General features: G+C 54.8%; 3 protein-coding genes across 3 annotated transcripts; 2 read left to right on the top strand and 1 right to left on the bottom strand.

Moving 5' to 3' along the window:
- Positions 1-204: 204 nt before the first annotated feature.
- Positions 205-5,743, bottom strand: CAOG_04237 (hypothetical protein; the record flags this gene model as incomplete). Its single annotated transcript, XM_004348012.2, has 2 exons — positions 205-2,740; positions 2,937-5,743. The coding sequence occupies 2 exons, from the start codon at positions 5,741-5,743 to the stop codon at positions 256-258; spliced, it is 5,292 nt and encodes a 1,763-aa protein (XP_004348062.2). The 3' UTR covers positions 205-255.
- A 1,623-nt stretch (positions 5,744-7,366) lies between these two features.
- Positions 7,367-11,276, top strand: CAOG_04236 (hypothetical protein). The gene is made up of 2 exons (XM_004348011.2): positions 7,367-7,522; positions 7,670-11,276. Exon 2 carries the CDS (start codon positions 7,679-7,681, stop codon positions 11,219-11,221), a length of 3,543 nt encoding a protein of 1,180 aa, XP_004348061.2. The 5' UTR covers positions 7,367-7,522; positions 7,670-7,678; the 3' UTR covers positions 11,222-11,276.
- A 264-nt stretch (positions 11,277-11,540) lies between these two features.
- Positions 11,541-17,298, top strand: CAOG_04235 (ATPase type 13A). The gene is made up of 21 exons (XM_004348010.2): positions 11,541-11,564; positions 11,690-12,125; positions 12,234-12,323; positions 12,414-12,610; positions 12,745-12,916; positions 13,003-13,129; positions 13,222-13,328; positions 13,417-13,546; positions 13,668-13,850; positions 13,935-14,075; positions 14,169-14,289; positions 14,367-14,527; positions 14,604-14,750; positions 14,833-14,969; positions 15,056-15,181; positions 15,267-15,369; positions 15,461-15,690; positions 15,796-16,559; positions 16,687-16,798; positions 16,873-17,016; positions 17,127-17,298. The coding sequence occupies exons 1-21, from the start codon at positions 11,557-11,559 to the stop codon at positions 17,238-17,240; spliced, it is 3,750 nt and encodes a 1,249-aa protein (XP_004348060.1). The 5' UTR covers positions 11,541-11,556; the 3' UTR covers positions 17,241-17,298.

Genomic DNA, 17,298 nt, shown 5'->3' with positions numbered 1-17,298 from the left:
GAATTGGGAAAGCATGATGATTAACGTCATAAACACAAGAGCAAAAAACATGAATCAATAAATAAAATCAAAAGCAGTCAGTTAACAAACATCGGATACTTGAAAAAAAAAGAAGGGGAGGGGAAAACAAGAAAAAAAAAAAAGAAGCAAAAAAGCAAAAAAAAAAAAAGAAGCAAAAAAGCAAAAAAAAAAAAAAAAAAAAAAGCAAAGCGAAAAACGTTGTTGAAAAAGAAAATCAGAACGAAAAGAAAATTGTTAGACATTGCTGCTTTGGTGATAATCGTCCAGCGGGAAATCACCAAAAGCACGCCAGTTGGAGACAACACTCGAGGAGCGGGACAGCTTGACACTGCGCTGATCGGATTCGTCAAGCGCTGACACGTCGGATGCGAAAATATCCACACCGCCCGGCTTGCTCTCCGAGCTCGAGTCAGAGCCAGCTGCCTCGTGGGCAGCATTCTCGAACATTTCGGTCGGGGACAACTCGGATCCGATCGAGCCACGAGAGGAAACGGAGACAATGCGGGTGTCGACCGCTCCTCGGCTCGCAGTCCGTTGCCACTCGAGTTCCAGCCGAAGCTTTTGCACTTCCAGCTCGCTCAGGCGGAGAGCAGTGACGGCCATACTCTGGTGCTTTCGCGCCATCGCCAATATAGCCACTTGACGCTGCTGCTCCAGCTCCTTCCGTTCGAGGTTGCGCTCGAGACGAGCCAGGTACTGCGCGTGAGCTTCAGCCTGCGTGGATTCGTTCGCAGAGCGATTCGAAGCCAGTCGCCGAAGCCGTGCGGCGGAAGCCACGACGGAGGCAGCACCATCAGCAGCAGCAGCAGCACCAGCAGCAGTGGACGACACGCCAGCCCCGTCAGCTGCAGTTGCGGCTTGTGAACCGGAAGTGTCTGTCTTGGTCGAGTCATCCAGGTCCACGTCGGTTCCGCGGTAGGATGTCTTGTTGATTGTCGCAAACAAGGTCGAGATGGAGGCGGACTGCTTGTACAGGCCAGCAATCCGCAGGGCTTTCGGGAGGAAGATGAGGAAGAAGACAACAGTCGTCACAAACAAGGTTGCGTGGACTTCGAGCAGCAGAATGGTGCGCGGGTGAACGACAGAAGTCAGGGCAAAAATGATTGAATAAATCACCAAGCCTGCCAGCAAGGTCGCGTACACGGAGAGCGCAATGTACTGCGACTCGTTGTACGCACATAAAACGTTGCGTGTCACGAAAGCAAGGTAGCAGCAGTACACGACAAGGGCGCCCTTGATGCACAACATGACAACCAAGAAGGAAGTGTGCTCGTCACTCACGCACTCGTGGTCGTATTCGGAGCGGAGATGGAACGGAGCGATGCCGGTCCAAACCCCGAGAATCAAGCAGTCGACGAGAACAAAGATGAGCACTGGGACGAGCACTTCGCTGTTGCTTAGTTTGATGGCACGCAGCGTACAGTTGTTTTTGAGCTTGCGGAGCCGCCAGAGCTTCGAAAAGAGCGCGCCCATGGCAATCATAAACCCGAGGTTGAACAGCCAGAGGCGGGCTGTGCAAAAGGCCGCCGTCTGCACACGGCTTGCCAGCAGCGTGTCCACACTCAAGACGCAAATGCCAACCAGAAGAGTGGCGAGGAACAGGGGCGAGGAGGAATGGATGACCTTGGTTTTGCGAAGTGCAAACACGAGCACCAGGCAGATGAAGCAGACGACCAAATGGAGACCCGAGAGCGTCACCAGAAGGTTTGCCTGTCGTGGTGCAAGGTCGTTGCTCACAATGCAGGGTGCTGGATCGTTGTACTCGACGCAGAGCTTGCAGCTTGCGCTTGAAGGTTCGTCCTGGAAGTGGCCTGGAGGACACGTCAACTGCGCGCTGGCGCCAGCCTGCGGTTGGTAGTATCCGAGCTGCGTTGGCAGACAGAAGGTCTTGAACGACGGCTCGGGCCGGTACGTGCCAGGACTGCACAGTTCGCACGTCAATGTGGAGGGATTAGCACGGCGACCAGCAGCACACGCGACAGAAATGCGCACCGTCGCATTCAGCGTTGACACGACATAGCCGTCAGAGATGGTGTACGTAAAGGAGGTCAAGTTGATGCCACCCGAGGACACTGGGGCACGGTACACCACCGTGGAAACGCCGATGGGAAGTGTCCCGTTTGCAACAGTGATGGGCAAGCCGGTCACAGTGAACAGTTGACCTCGATGTGGCAGGCCTACAATGATGAACTGAAGAGGGTCGCCATCTGGATCTGCGCCAGTCAAGGTCACCGTGGTGTTCTGGCCCTGCAATGCAAGCACTGGGGAGGTGTATCCTCCGATGGGTGCGGTGGACATGAGCAACCGGGGCTTTAGCGAGGCCATAACGCCATCCAAAACGCCGTCGGAGGCGTCACGCGTGTCGTTGACAAAACACGGGCGTGCGCGAAGTGGCTGGTTGAATGCACATTGGCCATCCCCAGCTCGGCAGTACGGCTGCGTGTTCGGGGTGCAAGCTCCAAACACAAGCCGGTTGTTGAAGCGCGAAATATCGCACGAGGATGGAGCCGAGACCAGCGCGTCAGCGTCCGTTGGCAGGTCATCCAGATCGATCGTTTCGTCAATCGTCACCTCAGGATCAAACGTCCATTGAGCCAGCAAGTGCTGACTCTCGCGAGGAACAGCGCCGTCCTTGTACGCCTGCAAGGCTTCCGGTGGCTGAACACCCGACCAGACACGAAGGTTGTCAATGAGGCCCCTGTAAAAGAAGTCATCCCCCCTGGAAAAAAAAACCACAACCAGAGTATGAACAGGGGTCGGGGAAGCGCACGAAAGGAAAAGAGGAGGGCAACGTGGAAAGCACAACACAACAAGGTTAGACCAACAGCTTCCACAGAACAAACCTCCGGCACCAGTAACAGGTGAAGCAGCCACAAGGGAAAAAAAAAACAAGAACGAAAAAACGCAGGACGTACCAAAATGGCCAGTGACAGACATACAAGCCGAGCACATCAGCCTGCGAGCCAAAGGAAGGACGGACTTGGACCACTTTGCCATTCACGTAGAAGGAAGCGACGCCGCCGTCCAATCCGCCATCGGAAGTGATGGCGAAATGGTTCCATGCTCCAAAGAGCGGACGAATACCAGAGGACGCGACTGAAACATAGCCATCCGAGTTGGTCACATTCCAGCCATCGTAGATTTCGGCACCGCCCGACGACCCAGGAACGCTGGCCATGAATCGGCCAAAGCAGTCGCCAGGGTTGTTGCACCACTGACCATCGACGTCGGACGCGAACGAGTAAACAACCCCATCCATCTCTTGTGCGAAAAAGTATCCCCACCATTCAATCGTGTAGGGGCTTGTGCCGCGCACGTTCCCATAGAGTTGTGTCGGGAGGGCAAAGTCTTGGGCTAGCGCAAAGCTGTTGCCCGTGCAGTGCAGCATGCCGCCAGCCGTGCCGACAGTCGGAGCAGTGTTGTGCACGTTGTCCACAGCAACGTAGCCGTATGCCGATCGCGCCTGAGTTGTCGGGTCGACAACAAAGAACTTGACGGTAACGCGCGGGATGTTTTCCGGCAACGGCAGCGAGTTTGTGTACGAGATGACAAACTTTTCCGATTGCAGAAACCACCGAGGGTTGGCATCGGTTGGTACGGGCCCCTTCAAAACGGTACCATTCGCAAACTCCAGCTGGAAAGGCCACGTTGGGACAGAGGCAATCGCGACCCGCGACGTGCCGGTCAAGGGAGACTGCTGTGCGTCTGCGAGCCGCCCCATCAGTTGAAATGGCGAGGTTCTGAACGTGACAAAAGTGACGTCCTGAAACAGTTCGGGACCATCACGTCGCACATCATTGGGATCCACCTGGCCGCCTCCAGTCTGAGCAGGCGGATTGCTGACCTTGAACAAGACAGACTGACGTGCTCCAGCAAGCGGAGCACTGGAAATGACATACCGGCCAATGTGGCGAAGATCGAACGTTGTCCCCGCGGTTTCGGCGCCCATGACGATATCGCGCTGCTTTGGACTGCGGTCGCGGATGGTGGCCGGGCGCGAATTCGCCGAACCGGTGTAGTCGATGTTTGTGAGGAGCTCCAAACGCTCATCAAAGTTGTAGTACATGACGATATCCGCCATTTCGTCAATGCGGAGGGTGCGATGCAGGGTGGCAAGGATTTGCGGTCCGGATCGCGCAACGGACCAGATGCGAATTTCATCGACCGTGCCATCGAAATTTTCATCCAGCTGATCGCCAGTAAAGCTTCGACCAATGGACAGGCGTGTCGAGTCGAGAGACACTGCGGAGCCCGAACACTGCAGCGACAAAGTCAAAATCCCATCCACGTAAATCGTTTTGACGTTGCTGCTGTATGTGACGGCAATGTGGTGCCACTGTTGGTCGAGAAGACTGCTGGTAGTTCCGACACGCGAGCCAGGAATGGTGCCACAGGATCCTCCGAGGAACGGGGTGAGGAACTGCACAGTGTTATTGGTGATGACGGAAACATCAAAGCCGTTGACACCTGTCGTGCTGAGCAATGGCCAGCAGCACTGCTTGTCCGGCAAACCTTGCTTGTCTGGGGCACTGGCACGAAACCACAGTTCTGCGGTGAACGCTTTGAGCAAAAGCGGCCGATCCGCCCCCACACACGAGCCCGAGTCGTACACGACAATGGGCGCGAGGGCGTTTGCGAGAGAGTTTGAGCCGCGAAGCATGTTCCGTTGCGCGAGCTCGGTCGGATATCGCTGCAGGCTGGAGAGGTAGAGGGCGTTGCCACCGCTGCCGGGAATGGGAAGTGTGCGGGACATGATCGGCACTTGCACCGCAGAAATTGCATCAAGCGCTTGCAGATAGCACTTTGTGGTACTGAGTGTAACGGTTGGGAGTTGTGTGGAGTAAAAGCCGGGGCCGGGTGCAGCCCACGGAGGCAGCGGGACTGTCATGTTGGAGGCGGTGCGGTTGAGTGACGGGCTGTAATACGTCAAAAAGAAGTTGGCGGGCGTCGGAACATCGGGAACAGCATAGATGCTTGTTCCAGAGGCGGTTGGAGGCCGGTCTGGCACGTTCCAATCACTGATCGACAGGACAAATGCGTCCGAGGAAGGGTTCAAGCCCGAGTATTCCGTGGGGGAGTGGTAGTCTGCATATGGGATGCAGGTATTGACGGTCGGAACCAGGGCAATCATATCTGCAATCAGATAGTTGTACATGACTGCCCGCGCCCAGTCAATCAGCTGGGACCAAGACGAGAGCAGCGATGCAGCTTGCAGAGGCGGCACGCCGCTGAGCTGTGCCTGTAAATCTCGTCGTTCACGCCGACTTATCGTTGACCCGGAAGTTGTGCTTGGCGTAGAGCTATTGGCTGTCTTGGTGCTGTTCACAAGAGGGAAGAACGGGATTGCGCCGGACGCCAGGTTTTTCAGGTAGTTGGCGGCAATGCCAAACAAGGTGGTGGCGTTGAAGACGACCTTCCAGTCGACCACTACGTGCTCGCCGGCAATGGCATAAGGCTGGCGCAGGTTCATTTGCACGGACAGGATGTGGGATGGCGTGGTCTGTGCCGAGGCGAACAGGAGGCGGCTGTCGGGGTTTGTCGTGGTGCTGACATCTGCCAGCATCCAGCACGCAGCGACCACGAGCACGCCAAGCAGCCGCAGCGTCAGCGTCCCCGTCGTGCTGGCTCCCCGTCGCCGCAACCGCAGTGGCGCGCTGTCACGGGGCTCACGGCGGTCGGCCGTCCGAGCGGCGGTCGTCGTCGTCGTCGTCGTCGTGTGCATCGCGCGACGTTTCGTTTCAGCACCCAGATCAGTCAGAAAGGTCTGTTGGCTTTGAAATGTAGTTTGTTCCAAGAGGGCTTGTGCAGGAGTATTGTCGGTTCTTGTTTTAAGAATAGAATCAAGGAACGAGAGATCTTTGTGCTTGGCTTTTGCCTGAGTGTGGAGTTGAATAGCAGCAGGAGACGAACAGAAAAAAAAAAAAAAAAACGGAAACCAAAATGTGAGTTCGCAACAACCAATGCAAGCCCCCCTTTTTGTCAAAACAGCGAATGTACAGTCATTCACTCCCTCGCTCGCTTCCTATTTGCCAAGCAACAGAGTTGCTCTGCATTTATGGGCAAGCGGGGGTGACTGCTGTGGCGGTGATGCCCTCTTCCTTATCATAAATCTCGCGGTAAGGCTTGGGCATGGCGTGGCGTCAACGATGATGATGATAAGTGATTTTTTTTTTTTTTTTTTTTTGGTTCGCGCCGTTCTTTTAGCAGCAACCCCCCGCTGCAGCCAACGTTTCACGCAGCACGTTCGTCACCGCAGCGCCACCACAAATCCCAATCACCGTTCAACTCTGTCCAAACCGCGTGCCCCCCCTCCCCATCGCCGCCGCTTTCCTTGCCGCAGCAGCCGCTGTTAAACAAAAAACAAAACCCGCAGAAACATAAAAACAAAAAAAAAAAAAAAAAAAAAAAAAAAAAAAAAAAAGGACAAATAAAAAATAAAATACAAAATCCTTACAAAAAAAGGAACAAATGAACAAACAAAAAGACTGACACAACAGCCTAGCAAAAAACAGCAATGGTATGAAGATGGTATGTCGAGCACCACTCACCGCAGTGTGTGTAGATGGAAGGAGAGGAGACAGGAGACACGGGAGGGGGTGGAAGGAAGAGAGAAGGAGGGGTGGTGGCCTTGGTGGGTCATCACGGATGTTTTATCAAAAGTGCAAAAAGCCGATAAAAGACAAAATCAGGTCGTTGACACCCATTCACTCGCACTGTTCAGGCGGGGGGGGGGCAGAGGACAGTAGTCAGTCTATACGTAGAACACAGAGCAGCACTTGTTTTCCGGCGCCATGTTTCACGGTGAAAGTGTGGAGATGCAGAGCAACATTGTTTTTTCCCCAGCCTCAGACAGTGATTTCGATTGAACAAAACAAGTTCGTTTTGTATCGATAAAATGCGATTCCGCAGAACAACGCTTTTTCAAATCAGGGGAGTTGGTGCTCAACAAAGACAAGGAGGGGGTTGCAGAGAAAAGGCGAAAGATGGGAGGGGGTGGAAAAGGAAATGCACAAATCGAATCAAAACTTTGAACAAGAGAACTCGAAAATTTCTGAGATTAGGAAGGTGCGACATGCCTGTTTCAAATGGAAATATGTGTATTTAGTGCATGAACACATTAACTGAAATCTAAAAAAAAATGCCACCCCCAAGCGATCAAAGAACAACAGGAACCGCTCAACGTGGAAGACCAGCAACTCCTGAAATCGATGCGCGAGGACGATACACTCCTCATCAACGCGATCTTGATCGATATTTTGATCGACTGACTCGCCTGCTTGACCGACGATGCGAGTATTTCCGACCACGACATAACCTCGGAGTTTGACTGAATCGTCGAGTAAAGTTCCCGAAACCCGGCCGATATTACCACCTTTCCCGCCCCCCCCCACAGGAAATCCCGACGATCATCAGCAACGAGGAATGGGTCAACGGCCTTGCCGATGAAGCGGTTTACGGAAATCAGAGATCTGCGTGTTATCTGAATCAAAACCGCCAGAAAGTGAGACATCATTCTTTTTGTTGGTTTCTTTCTTCTCCCTTCTTCCAGGTCTCAGCTCCCCCTCCTGTTATCTCTGATCATACCACCTCCCTCCGCTTACGCCATCTCGGCTCGCTCGCTCCTTCTCCGAATCTTTACATGAATCAGCCGTCGTTAATGTCGTCATTGTCATGCGCAACTGTGCCAAGAAGCGCCACGCCCAGCGTGCCTTGGCTCCGGTCCGCCGAGGCAGCGCTTCAAGCCATACTTGCAGCGCTTAACGGCACCTCGCCCTGCCAGCTGCCATACGCTTCGAAAAAATCCAACTTGACATGTCAGGAGCTGATACTTGAGATCAAGAAGGTGTTCCGCTGTGGGACATGCGAGTCCAGTCTCTCGCTTGACTTTGTTCCCGCGCCTGACAGCAATGCCATCCCCTCCATTCAGTCCGACCACAGAAATGCGCTGGTGTACGTAAAGGTGCGGGACGCGAGCGATTCGTTCACGACGTTTACGCTCCACGTGCCGCCGCTGCCTGGTGGTGCTGTTGCGTCGCTGGTCTCGAGTTCAACCCTTCCCAAGCCCCCTGCTGTGCGACGCCGCACGTATGCTGACACGGTATTCGGATCGGTGAAAGATGTGTGTGCAGCCCTTCCGTTTGAATCTCTCGAAGCTATTACACACCGAACGCGCGTCACGCAGACGGAGGCGCCGGCTTTTCGTGCCGGCGAGCAGCTCCAAGTGCCGGAAGATCTGGCCGTCGAGTACAAGATTGGTCCAACTGGCCTCGGACTCGCCATGGATGAAACAGACCTCCTCAATTTCCTGCAGCACAAGCAAGGTCTGCTCGAGCCTCTGCTCAATGCCGCCTCGATGCGTCTGTCGCTCGGCGTGTCGGATGATTTGTTCGTGGTCGGTGTGCATCTTCAGACCTCGGCAATCGACGTCGTCCTGTCCCAATGGCTCTGGAAACACATCATCCCAAGCCCGCCAGAGCTGGGCGTTGAGCTTCACCCAATCATCTTGCCTGTAACAACACCAGCCACCAAAGTCACCTGGCTCTCGCCCGAAAAAGTGAGCAGCTTTGTGATTGAAGCTCGCGGATGCGCTGCTCGCCTCAGCCTGGACAACAATGGAGAGTTCGTGCCGATGCTCGTCTATGAATCGGCGCCCCAGTACAAAGACATTGCAGCCAGCACTCTGGATCAACTTCACGCTGCAATTGGGCGCGGAGAACCCCTTCCGCCCGGCAGGGTTCCTCCGGGCTTGATGGAACTGCTGCAGAACGCGGCCACCGTTGACGACATTCCAGCCATGATTGCTGAATACATTCAGCAGCGCCACGTCGTCGAATTCACGCATAATCTCGGCACTGTCAACCCGCGCTTCATTTCGTGCGATCGCCAGTTTGCGCCTGTAGGGAACAACGAAGTGGCTCCCACGACGATTCAGTATCATCCAGCCGCCATCTGGCTGCGTGCCAAACCTCTCAGGCGGAGTACTCATGCGCTCGTGTCATCGCTAGGTACCGGCCGCCTTCGGCTGCGACATTGGCCTCGCGCGACCACTGCGAACGCTGAACAGCATCTCGGCTGTAAGCAGTATTGGGTCTATGAATCTTCAAGCGAAAACATCGAGCGCAGCCTTGCCGAAACCAACAAACAGCGGCAACGCAGTCTCGAAGATTTCTGGGCCTGCTCCCCATTCGCACCGGCTGTCATCATAGTTGACGCTGACGAGCACGTCTGCAAGGCGCTGACGGCTCTTGCTTTCGAGGTGAAGTCGCACACAGCCGGGAACATTGCCATTGTGCTGCTCGTGCGACTTTGCGACGCGCCGCGTCTTCGCAAACTGGTCAAAAAATTCTGCGATGCACTGCCAGAAGGCGCAACGCTGGACGACATCTGTCTCGCCGACGCACCCGCAGTCTGGTTGTCACCCGATGGTGGCATTTCGACGGCTCTACCGGAAAACACCACCCTTCAGGCATTCGAGGTCGTTTGTGTACCGCCCGTGCAGCCAACCGACGTGAAGGCGCAGACCCTTGTGAAGTGGATGCGCAGTGGGGAACCTGCGCCATGGGGCATGCTTTGTGCGAATGCCCTTGGCCTTCGCTCGGAGTGCACGGTGCTTGTTGATACTGTCGAAAAGTTTGCGTCCACGACCAGCCGAGTCGTTGTTCACATGCTCAAGGGCTCGCGCGCCTGCGGTATGACCACCGTTCTGCGCCAGGCAGCGCTTCTGCTGGCGCAACGCGGTCGGTTTGGCAGGGTGCTCTGGGCACGTCCAATGACACACCCTTGCCCCCTAGATGAAACGCGAGTCGCCGACGAGATTCGTCGCCTGCTGGTCGACTCAGACGGTGTTTCGGTGCTATTTGTGGACGAGACAGCTCAGCACGTCATTCCGCTCGTTCCCGAAAATGCTCGCTGCGTTCTCGTGCACGTTCCCGTCAAAGGACAACATGACCAGCATCCAATTTGCATCGCACCGCTATTGGCTCGGGACGACGTGCGTTCTTTTTGCGAGCCGCTGCTTGAGCGCTTGGACCGCGACTCGCGCAATGCACTCAAGCACGTCCGCGATCGCAAGGACCCACACCCGGCCGAGCGCCACATCCTCAACTACGTGTTCGCCGCGGTCACAGCGTCGTCACGCTCCGCAACCGCTTTTGTCTCAGACTGCCTTGCCGGCTTTGCCGACGAAGCCCGTCCTCTCCTTGCCCTCTTCGCACTGGTCACCCTCTTTGACTTTCGCGGCGAGACCTGGTTCAATCGCGTCATGGCCCAGCCTTTAACGCAGCATCTCGGTGTCAAGCAGCTTCTGCGCGTTACCGACAGTTCTGTCACGTTTTGGCACCCGCAAATCGCCATGCTGTGTCTGTCTGAGCTCTTCTTGCAGAGCGGTCAGCGCGAGCTGATTCTGTGGGATGACGAGCGAATGAAGCCAGTCGCTCGCGTCGACTGCCACCAGATGCTGTGCGAAGCATTCGAGTGCGCGGTCAAGTCTGCTCTGCAGGTTATGCCGTACATCGACGTCCAACGCATGATTCGGCGTTTGCTATTCGACCGTCCGGTGAATTACGCTTTTTCTTTGCTGGTCACTTGCCTGGACTGGTCGCCCGACGCCGTGCCAGCTTACGATCGCATGTGTGAAGCCGTCACGAGATACCTCAATGCTGACGACCGCGTGCACATGTTCATCCATCGCTGCCGGCGTCTTCGTCTGCGCACGCCGCGGAAGGACAAGAATCAGTTCTATGCAGCTGCGTTGTTGCCACTCTCCGCCAAGGCCGTCGAGCTCGCGGGCACTGGCCGTTTGCAGCCGCTCGCTTTGCACAACCAAGCGATGTGCTTGGAAGACTCGGAGCAACTTCCTGAAGCTCTTGAAGTGCTCACCAACTTGTGGAATGCTGACAAGCTGCCGAGAACCGCGTCCGCGACAGTTCACCAGCACCGGCGCGTCAAAACGGCCCGTGTAGGCCTTCGTATTGCTGAATTGCTTGGCGAGCAAGCCGCTATTGATCAGTGGAAGGCTCGCCTCGATGACAGCGACCCTCCCGCCGCCGCTGATTCGGATGACGACGTGGACACTCTCCGAGCGACCGCCGCTAGCCTCGACGAGGATGTGGACAGTCTCGCAGCTACCGATCTCGTTCCCGATCCTCCGGCTACAAGCCTCTTCCCCCTTATTCTCCCTCAATTATCCGCGTGTGATTAGCCCTGGATGTGACCATATTCCAATATTGTGCTAGAACCCATCGCTTTGCATTCCCGATCGTTCACTATTTCAGACCACGTTTTATCGTACAACGGTGTGCGAGCCTGAGTTTAGTTACTAGTAGTTTTACTGCCACATCAAACCTTTTGCTGATCAAATAGCTGTTGGCTCATGTTTGGCCGCGTCGATCAAACCCGCGCCAACAACAAACCAGGTGCTCCACGCGACGCCCTTCCCTCTCGATTCAGCTCCAATGAAGCTAGTCATCCCATCTTGTTGATCTTTACGTATGGTTCTCTTGGTTGCCAGTCTTCCTTTCTTTCCCGATTGCTGCTATGCCCTTGTATGAGCAAAAACGCCCAATCTCGTGCCCCCATTCCAAATCATGCCACTCACCGCTCACCACCCTTGTCACCTTTTGCCATTGACCATGCCTGATCCTTGATCCTTTGTTTTGCCGGCTCGCAGGCCTGGCGTTGCGCGCGCCGATCTGGCTGGCGTTTCGCTGCATGTGCGCAAGCGCTCGCCGTGGCTGTACGGCTACGTCTGGCCATTCGCGGTGCTGTACCTGGCCTGGTTTCTGGTCGTCTTTGTGCACTTTGAGGCCTGGCGCGCCATCGATCTGGAGGGCGCGGACGCTGCCGAGGCTGCCGCTGCAGACGCTCGCCTGCCTGCTGACGAGTACCTGGGCGACGTGCTCAACGCCACCGCCGCGGGCGTCTCGGGCGGCTCGTCCGATGCGCTGCTTGCCACGAGCGATGAACCGCCCCGCGTTCGATCGACCGAGGAGCTCGCACTCGAGTACGGCCTGCTCGCGCTGTTCGGGCTCGTGTTTGCCAACATTCTCACCGTGCTCGCATGCGAGTGGTCTGTCGATGTCAAAATCCGCATGACCTGCAGTCCTGTAAGTTCTGTATGCTGCTTCGTCTTTTTTTGAGGGGTTCTTGAGAGTCTTGATTGTTTGCGAGAATGCAAGTTTCTCAATCGCTGCTTTATTCATCATTTCCCTCAGGCATCCGACATTTACTCTGCGACTCTTGTCAAGGCCACTCCGCTGCCAAACTCTGGCGCCGCTGAACTCGTTCCTCTTCTGTTCAAACAGGTACCTCCACTGCAGTGAATTTGCAGGACTTTTGGTGAAATGTCGTCCTCAATCCTGAATGTTGTCACTGATTTGTCCCCGCGTTTTCAGTCATTGAGCAGCGCAACTGCCCGACCGGATGTCATGTTCGTCTTTCAAAAGACACAGTTTGTCTACGACGCCGAGAAAAACCAGTTTGGCACAGTGGACCTGCCCATCGGCCGCCCGCTGTCTTTCTACCGCGCCGCGCGAGGTCTCAGCGACGAGACGGAAGTGGAGCGCACAGAGCGCAAATACGGCCCCAACAAGTAACGCTGGGTTTCTGAATGTTTTTGACTGCTGCGTGTCATCGACCCGTGCACAACGGTTGTGAAGAGCTCATTTTTGGAATTTGTTTTGTCGGTTTTTTTTTTGGTTTTTTTTTTTTGCTTTTTGTCCCCAGGTTTGACATCCCGATCCCGCCATTTAGCCAGCTGTTCAAAGAGCACGCCACAGCCCCGTTCTTTGTCTTCCAAGTCTTCTGCGTGCTGCTGTGGTGCTTGGACGAGTACTGGTACTACAGCGTCTTCACCTTGGTGATGCTGGTCGTTTTCGAGGCGACCGTTGTGCAGCAGGTAACCCGCTGCCTGGACCATTGTTCCGGCCGTGCGTCTGTTTGCATGTGTCTTACTCGCGCACTCCTATCCTTTTCTTGCTGTAGCGCCTGCGAAACTTGCGCGAGCTGCGACAAATGCGACTCAAGCGCTACCAGATCTACGTCTTCCGCGATCGCAAATGGCGTCAAATTCCTTCCGACCGAATCCTCCCGGGCGATCTCTGCTCGTTCAGTGAGTGTCTATTGGGTGACTTGACGCATTGGTAGCTCATTTCCCCATCTAACTTGCTTGCTCTTTTTTTTTTTCCGTGGCTTCCGTTTCAGCTCGCCACCAAGACGACACTGCCATGCCGTGCGATGCTCTTCTTCTCAGTGGCACTTGCATTGTCAATGAGGCCATGCTTACTGGCGAGTCTGTTCCCCAAATGAAGGCAAGAATCTGAGCGTTGTGGTGCGCTTTTGGAGTTGTCAATCCAACCGCCCACTTATTTTGATGTTTGCTTTCGTTTTTCGTCAAAGGAACCGGTTCACCCCACGGCCGAAGACCTGTTGGATATTGAGCGTGGAAGCAAGGTGTCCTTGGTGTTTGGCGGCACCAAGATTGTTCAGCATGCCGCTGCCGAGGAACGGACGGAGGACAAGTATCATGGTAAGTCATAGCTTGATGACCTTGCACCCTTCGGCTACCCGACTTTTCTCACAACAGATCTCCTTTCTTGCCCATGCTTCACTCGCCTACTGTTTCTTTTTTTTTTCTTCCTTTTTTCCAGCACCCGATGGTGGTTGCGTTGGCTACGCCTTGCGAACTGGATTCAACACCTCGCAGGGCAAGCTGGTCCGCACCATCCTGTTCAGCACCGAGCGCGTGACGGCCAATACTCTTGAAAGCTTCATGTTTATCCTGTTCCTGCTGATTTTCGCGATTGCTGCCTCTGTCTACGTCTGGATTTATGGTTTGTGTTTGATTTGCTGTGAACCGGGATGTCTCTGCCTTGAGCCATCGCACACTCACCGTTTCTCGCTCGTACCTGAAACAGGCGCCGAATCCAACCCGGACCGCAGCACGTACAAGCTCCTGCTCGAATGCATCTTGATCATCACCTCGGTGGTTCCTCCCGAGCTGCCGATGGAGCTTTCACTCGCCGTGAACTCGTCCCTGATCGCGCTTGCCAAGTTTGGTATGGTGTTGATTCTTTATTTGATCGGCGATCGTCCTTGCCCGAACACACGCACATTGGCACTCATTTTTCTTTTCTCCTGCTGCTCCACAGCAATCTTTTGCACCGAGCCCTTCCGCATCCCCCTGGCCGGCAAGGTCGATATCTGCTGCTTTGACAAGACTGGCACATTGACCAGCAACGACCTGATTGTCGAGGGCGTCGCGGGTATTTCGTAAGTGGTTGTCACAGAGTTTGAGCCACCCCAAAGTTTTAGGTTTTGTGGGCTCATTGTTGGGTCCCCCTCAATAGTGCGACAAATCCCGAAGAAATCCTGGCCGTCGGCGACAGCCCCGACCACACCACGCATGTGTTGGTCACCTGCCATTCTCTGATGCACGTGGATGACGGCTTGGTTGGCGACCCGATGGAGCGCGCTACTCTGCTTGCTGCAAACTGGAATTTGACCAAAGGTGCGGCAAGCGCGTCCGCAGTTTGTGCCCGTCTTCGTTTTGTTGACCGAACATTACTTCTTGCTTCCCAACACAGGTGACGTTGCCATTCCGAAAAAGAGCAACAAGCGGCAAACACTCAAAATTTTGCAACGACACCACTTCTCGAGTGCGCTCAAGCGCATGTCTGCCGTTTGCTCGTTGGACTTGGAGGGCCAGCTGTCTGTTGTGGTGACGGTGAAGGGTGAGTGATCTGGTGGACTGGCCTTCGTACGTAAAAAAAAAACAGTCGTTTCTGACATCTTGGTTGTCTGTCGTTGCGTTAGGTGCTCCGGAAATGATTGCAGGGATGCTCGAGCAGGTGCCCGACTTTTACGAAGAGACGCACAAGGCGTTTGCGCGCCGCGGTGCTCGTGTGCTGGCTCTCGCGTACAAGAAGCTTCGTGATGTTTCCCAGCATGCGGTAGGTCGCTATTCGACCAATACTACTGGTTTGCCAGCTTTCTCACCGTCCTTCCCATATTGGTTTTTTGGGATTTATTGTTGCAGGCCAAAGATATTCCGCGCGAGCAATTGGAATGTGGCTTGACCTTTGCTGGGTTTTTGATTCTGCGTTGCCCGCTCAAGCCCGATTCGCAGGCGGCGCTCAAGATGATTGCTGACGCGTCTCATTTGGTATTGATACTTACTCTGAGTTGTGTGGATCAAATTTCTAGAGCGTGCCTTAACTCACAGTTCCACTGCTGTCAAACTCCTTCAGATGGTGATGATTACGGGCGACAATCCGCTGACTGCCTGCCATGTGGCTCGCGATGTACACATTGCAAGCAAGCCGTTGTTGATCCTTGGTGGCGGCGACGCAGGTACATGCTTGAGCGAAAATTTTCGCAGCTTTGCAAGGTGTTTCTTGAATATTCGTTCTCACTTCTGAGCAATATTCTGCGCTTTTGGCAGATTTGCATGCCGAAGCTGGAGAGTGCACCTGGCAATCGGTCGACGAAAAAGAAGGCTTCCCTCTGGCGCAGTTGCTGCCCGGCAATTCGGATCGTGCTCGAATCCTCGCCAAGTACGACCTTTGCGTTACCGGCAGCGGCCTGAAGCATGTGTTGACCAGCGATCCTCGAGTTTTCAACGGCATGCTCCCATTCATTCACGTGTTTGCTCGTGTCACACCTGATCAGAAGGTATATGGCGTGTGTTTTTTTTTTTTTTTGTTTGTTTGTTTGTTTGTTTTCTTTGGATGCTGTGGTTTTGTAACTCTCCGTTTCTCACCACCGCCTCCACTCCAGGAGGCGATTGTCGTCGCCATGAAAAACGCTGGCTATGTGACTCTGATGTGCGGAGACGGTACGAACGACGTCGGTGCCCTCAAGCAAGCGCAGGTTGGTATCGCGTTGCTCGATGGAACTCCCGAAAGCCTGGCAAAAGAGCGCGAACGCCTTCGAGCTCTGGCACGTGAGCGCGCGCGCAAGATGGCCGAGGACATGGCTGCCCGCTGGGGCGCCGCGCGTCCCCGAGCAACCCTCCCCAACGGCACTGCGGCACCCGAGCTGACTCCGCGACAGCAACAGCAGCAACAGCAAATGGCGAACGCCTCCAAAGCCATGTCGGACATGATGCCAGACATGGAGGACGCCGAAGTGCCGCTGGTCAAGCTCGGCGATGCGTCGATTGCCTCCCCGTTCACCTCCAAGCTGAACTCGGTGATGGCTGTTTGCCACATTATTCGTCAGGGTCGCTGCACCCTTGTGACCACGCTCCAAATGTTCCGCATTCTTGCCCTCAACTGCCTGATCTCTGCCTACAGTCTCAGTGTCCTCTATCTCGACGGCGTTCGGCTCGGCGACGTGCAGGCGACTGCGCAAGGCATGCTCCTCGCTGGCTGCTTCCTCTTCATTTCCCGCTCCCAGCCCGCCGAGAAGCTCTCAAAGCAGCGCCCACTCCCCAATATCTTCAACCCCTACATGCTCCTCACCGTGCTCTGCCAGTTTGCCGTGCATTTGGCATGCCTGATGTTTGTAGTCTACGAGGCCAAGCTGCTTTCGCACGAGAGGTGAGGACCTTGCGATGTTTTGTTTTGCCTCATCAGATTTTTTTGGGTGGTGGTGGTGGTGGTTTTTCTATCTTATTCAACTGCGACTGTGTTGAAATGTTCTTTTTGCTGTTTTTCGCGTCGGCAGTGACGCTGTTCGCCGCAAGCATGACAAAAAATTCGAACCCAGCATCTTGAACAGCGCTGTTTACATTATTGCAATGTGCATGCAGATTTCAACCGTGACTGTCAACTACCAGGTAAGCGTGCCAGTGTTGTGCTGTGGATGAGATGGACTCGCGCGTGTCTGACTTTTGCTGGTTGCGCTTGGTAGGGTCGTCCATTCATGCAGGGACTTTCTGAAAACAAGCCTCTGCGGATTGCCATCATGATTTCCTTTGGTATCATCGTGGCTACCGTGTCTGGACTGTTCCCCGAGGTCGCCTCGGGCCTGCAGATTGTCGAGTTTGATGCCGAGGTGAGCCGCATTGTGCTGTTTTGATTGGCTGCCCAACAGTGTCGCTGCTGGACGTGGCCTCACCATCTAACTGGGTACCTTTCCTTGCTTTTCTTTCCTCTCGCACACAGTTCCGAGCGAAACTGATCGGCGCGCTGGTGGTGGACCTGGGCGTCACGTTCTCTCTCGATCGTCTCCTTGGCGCGATTTTCAACCGGAACGTCCCTCGCTTCGTCACCTATTAAACTCTAGCGCGTGTTGTTTGGTGTTGTCTTGTCACAGTACATTTTGGTTTGGATTTGA

Source organism: Capsaspora owczarzaki (genome assembly GCF_000151315.2).
Source record: "Capsaspora owczarzaki ATCC 30864 unplaced genomic scaffold supercont2.6, whole genome shotgun sequence".
Lineage (NCBI taxonomy): Eukaryota > Filasterea > Ministeriida > Capsasporidae > Capsaspora > Capsaspora owczarzaki.
The sequence above is the reverse complement of the archived record's forward strand: the minus strand, read 5'-3'. Positions and strand labels throughout refer to the sequence as shown.

What these genes read in the sequence shown, in the direction of transcription:
- CAOG_04236 (XM_004348011.2), top strand. Translation starts at nt 7,679, where the DNA reads ATGTCGTCATTGTCATGCGCAACTGTGCCAAGAAGCGCCACGCCCAGC.
- CAOG_04235 (XM_004348010.2), top strand. An exon ending in GACGGAGGACAAGTATCATG is followed by an intron (nt 13,547 to 13,667) that starts GTAAGTCATAGC and finishes CCTTTTTTCCAG; the next exon opens with CACCCGATGGTGGTTGCGTT. An exon ending in TGTCTACGTCTGGATTTATG is followed by an intron (nt 13,851 to 13,934) that starts GTTTGTGTTTGA and finishes TACCTGAAACAG; the next exon opens with GCGCCGAATCCAACCCGGAC.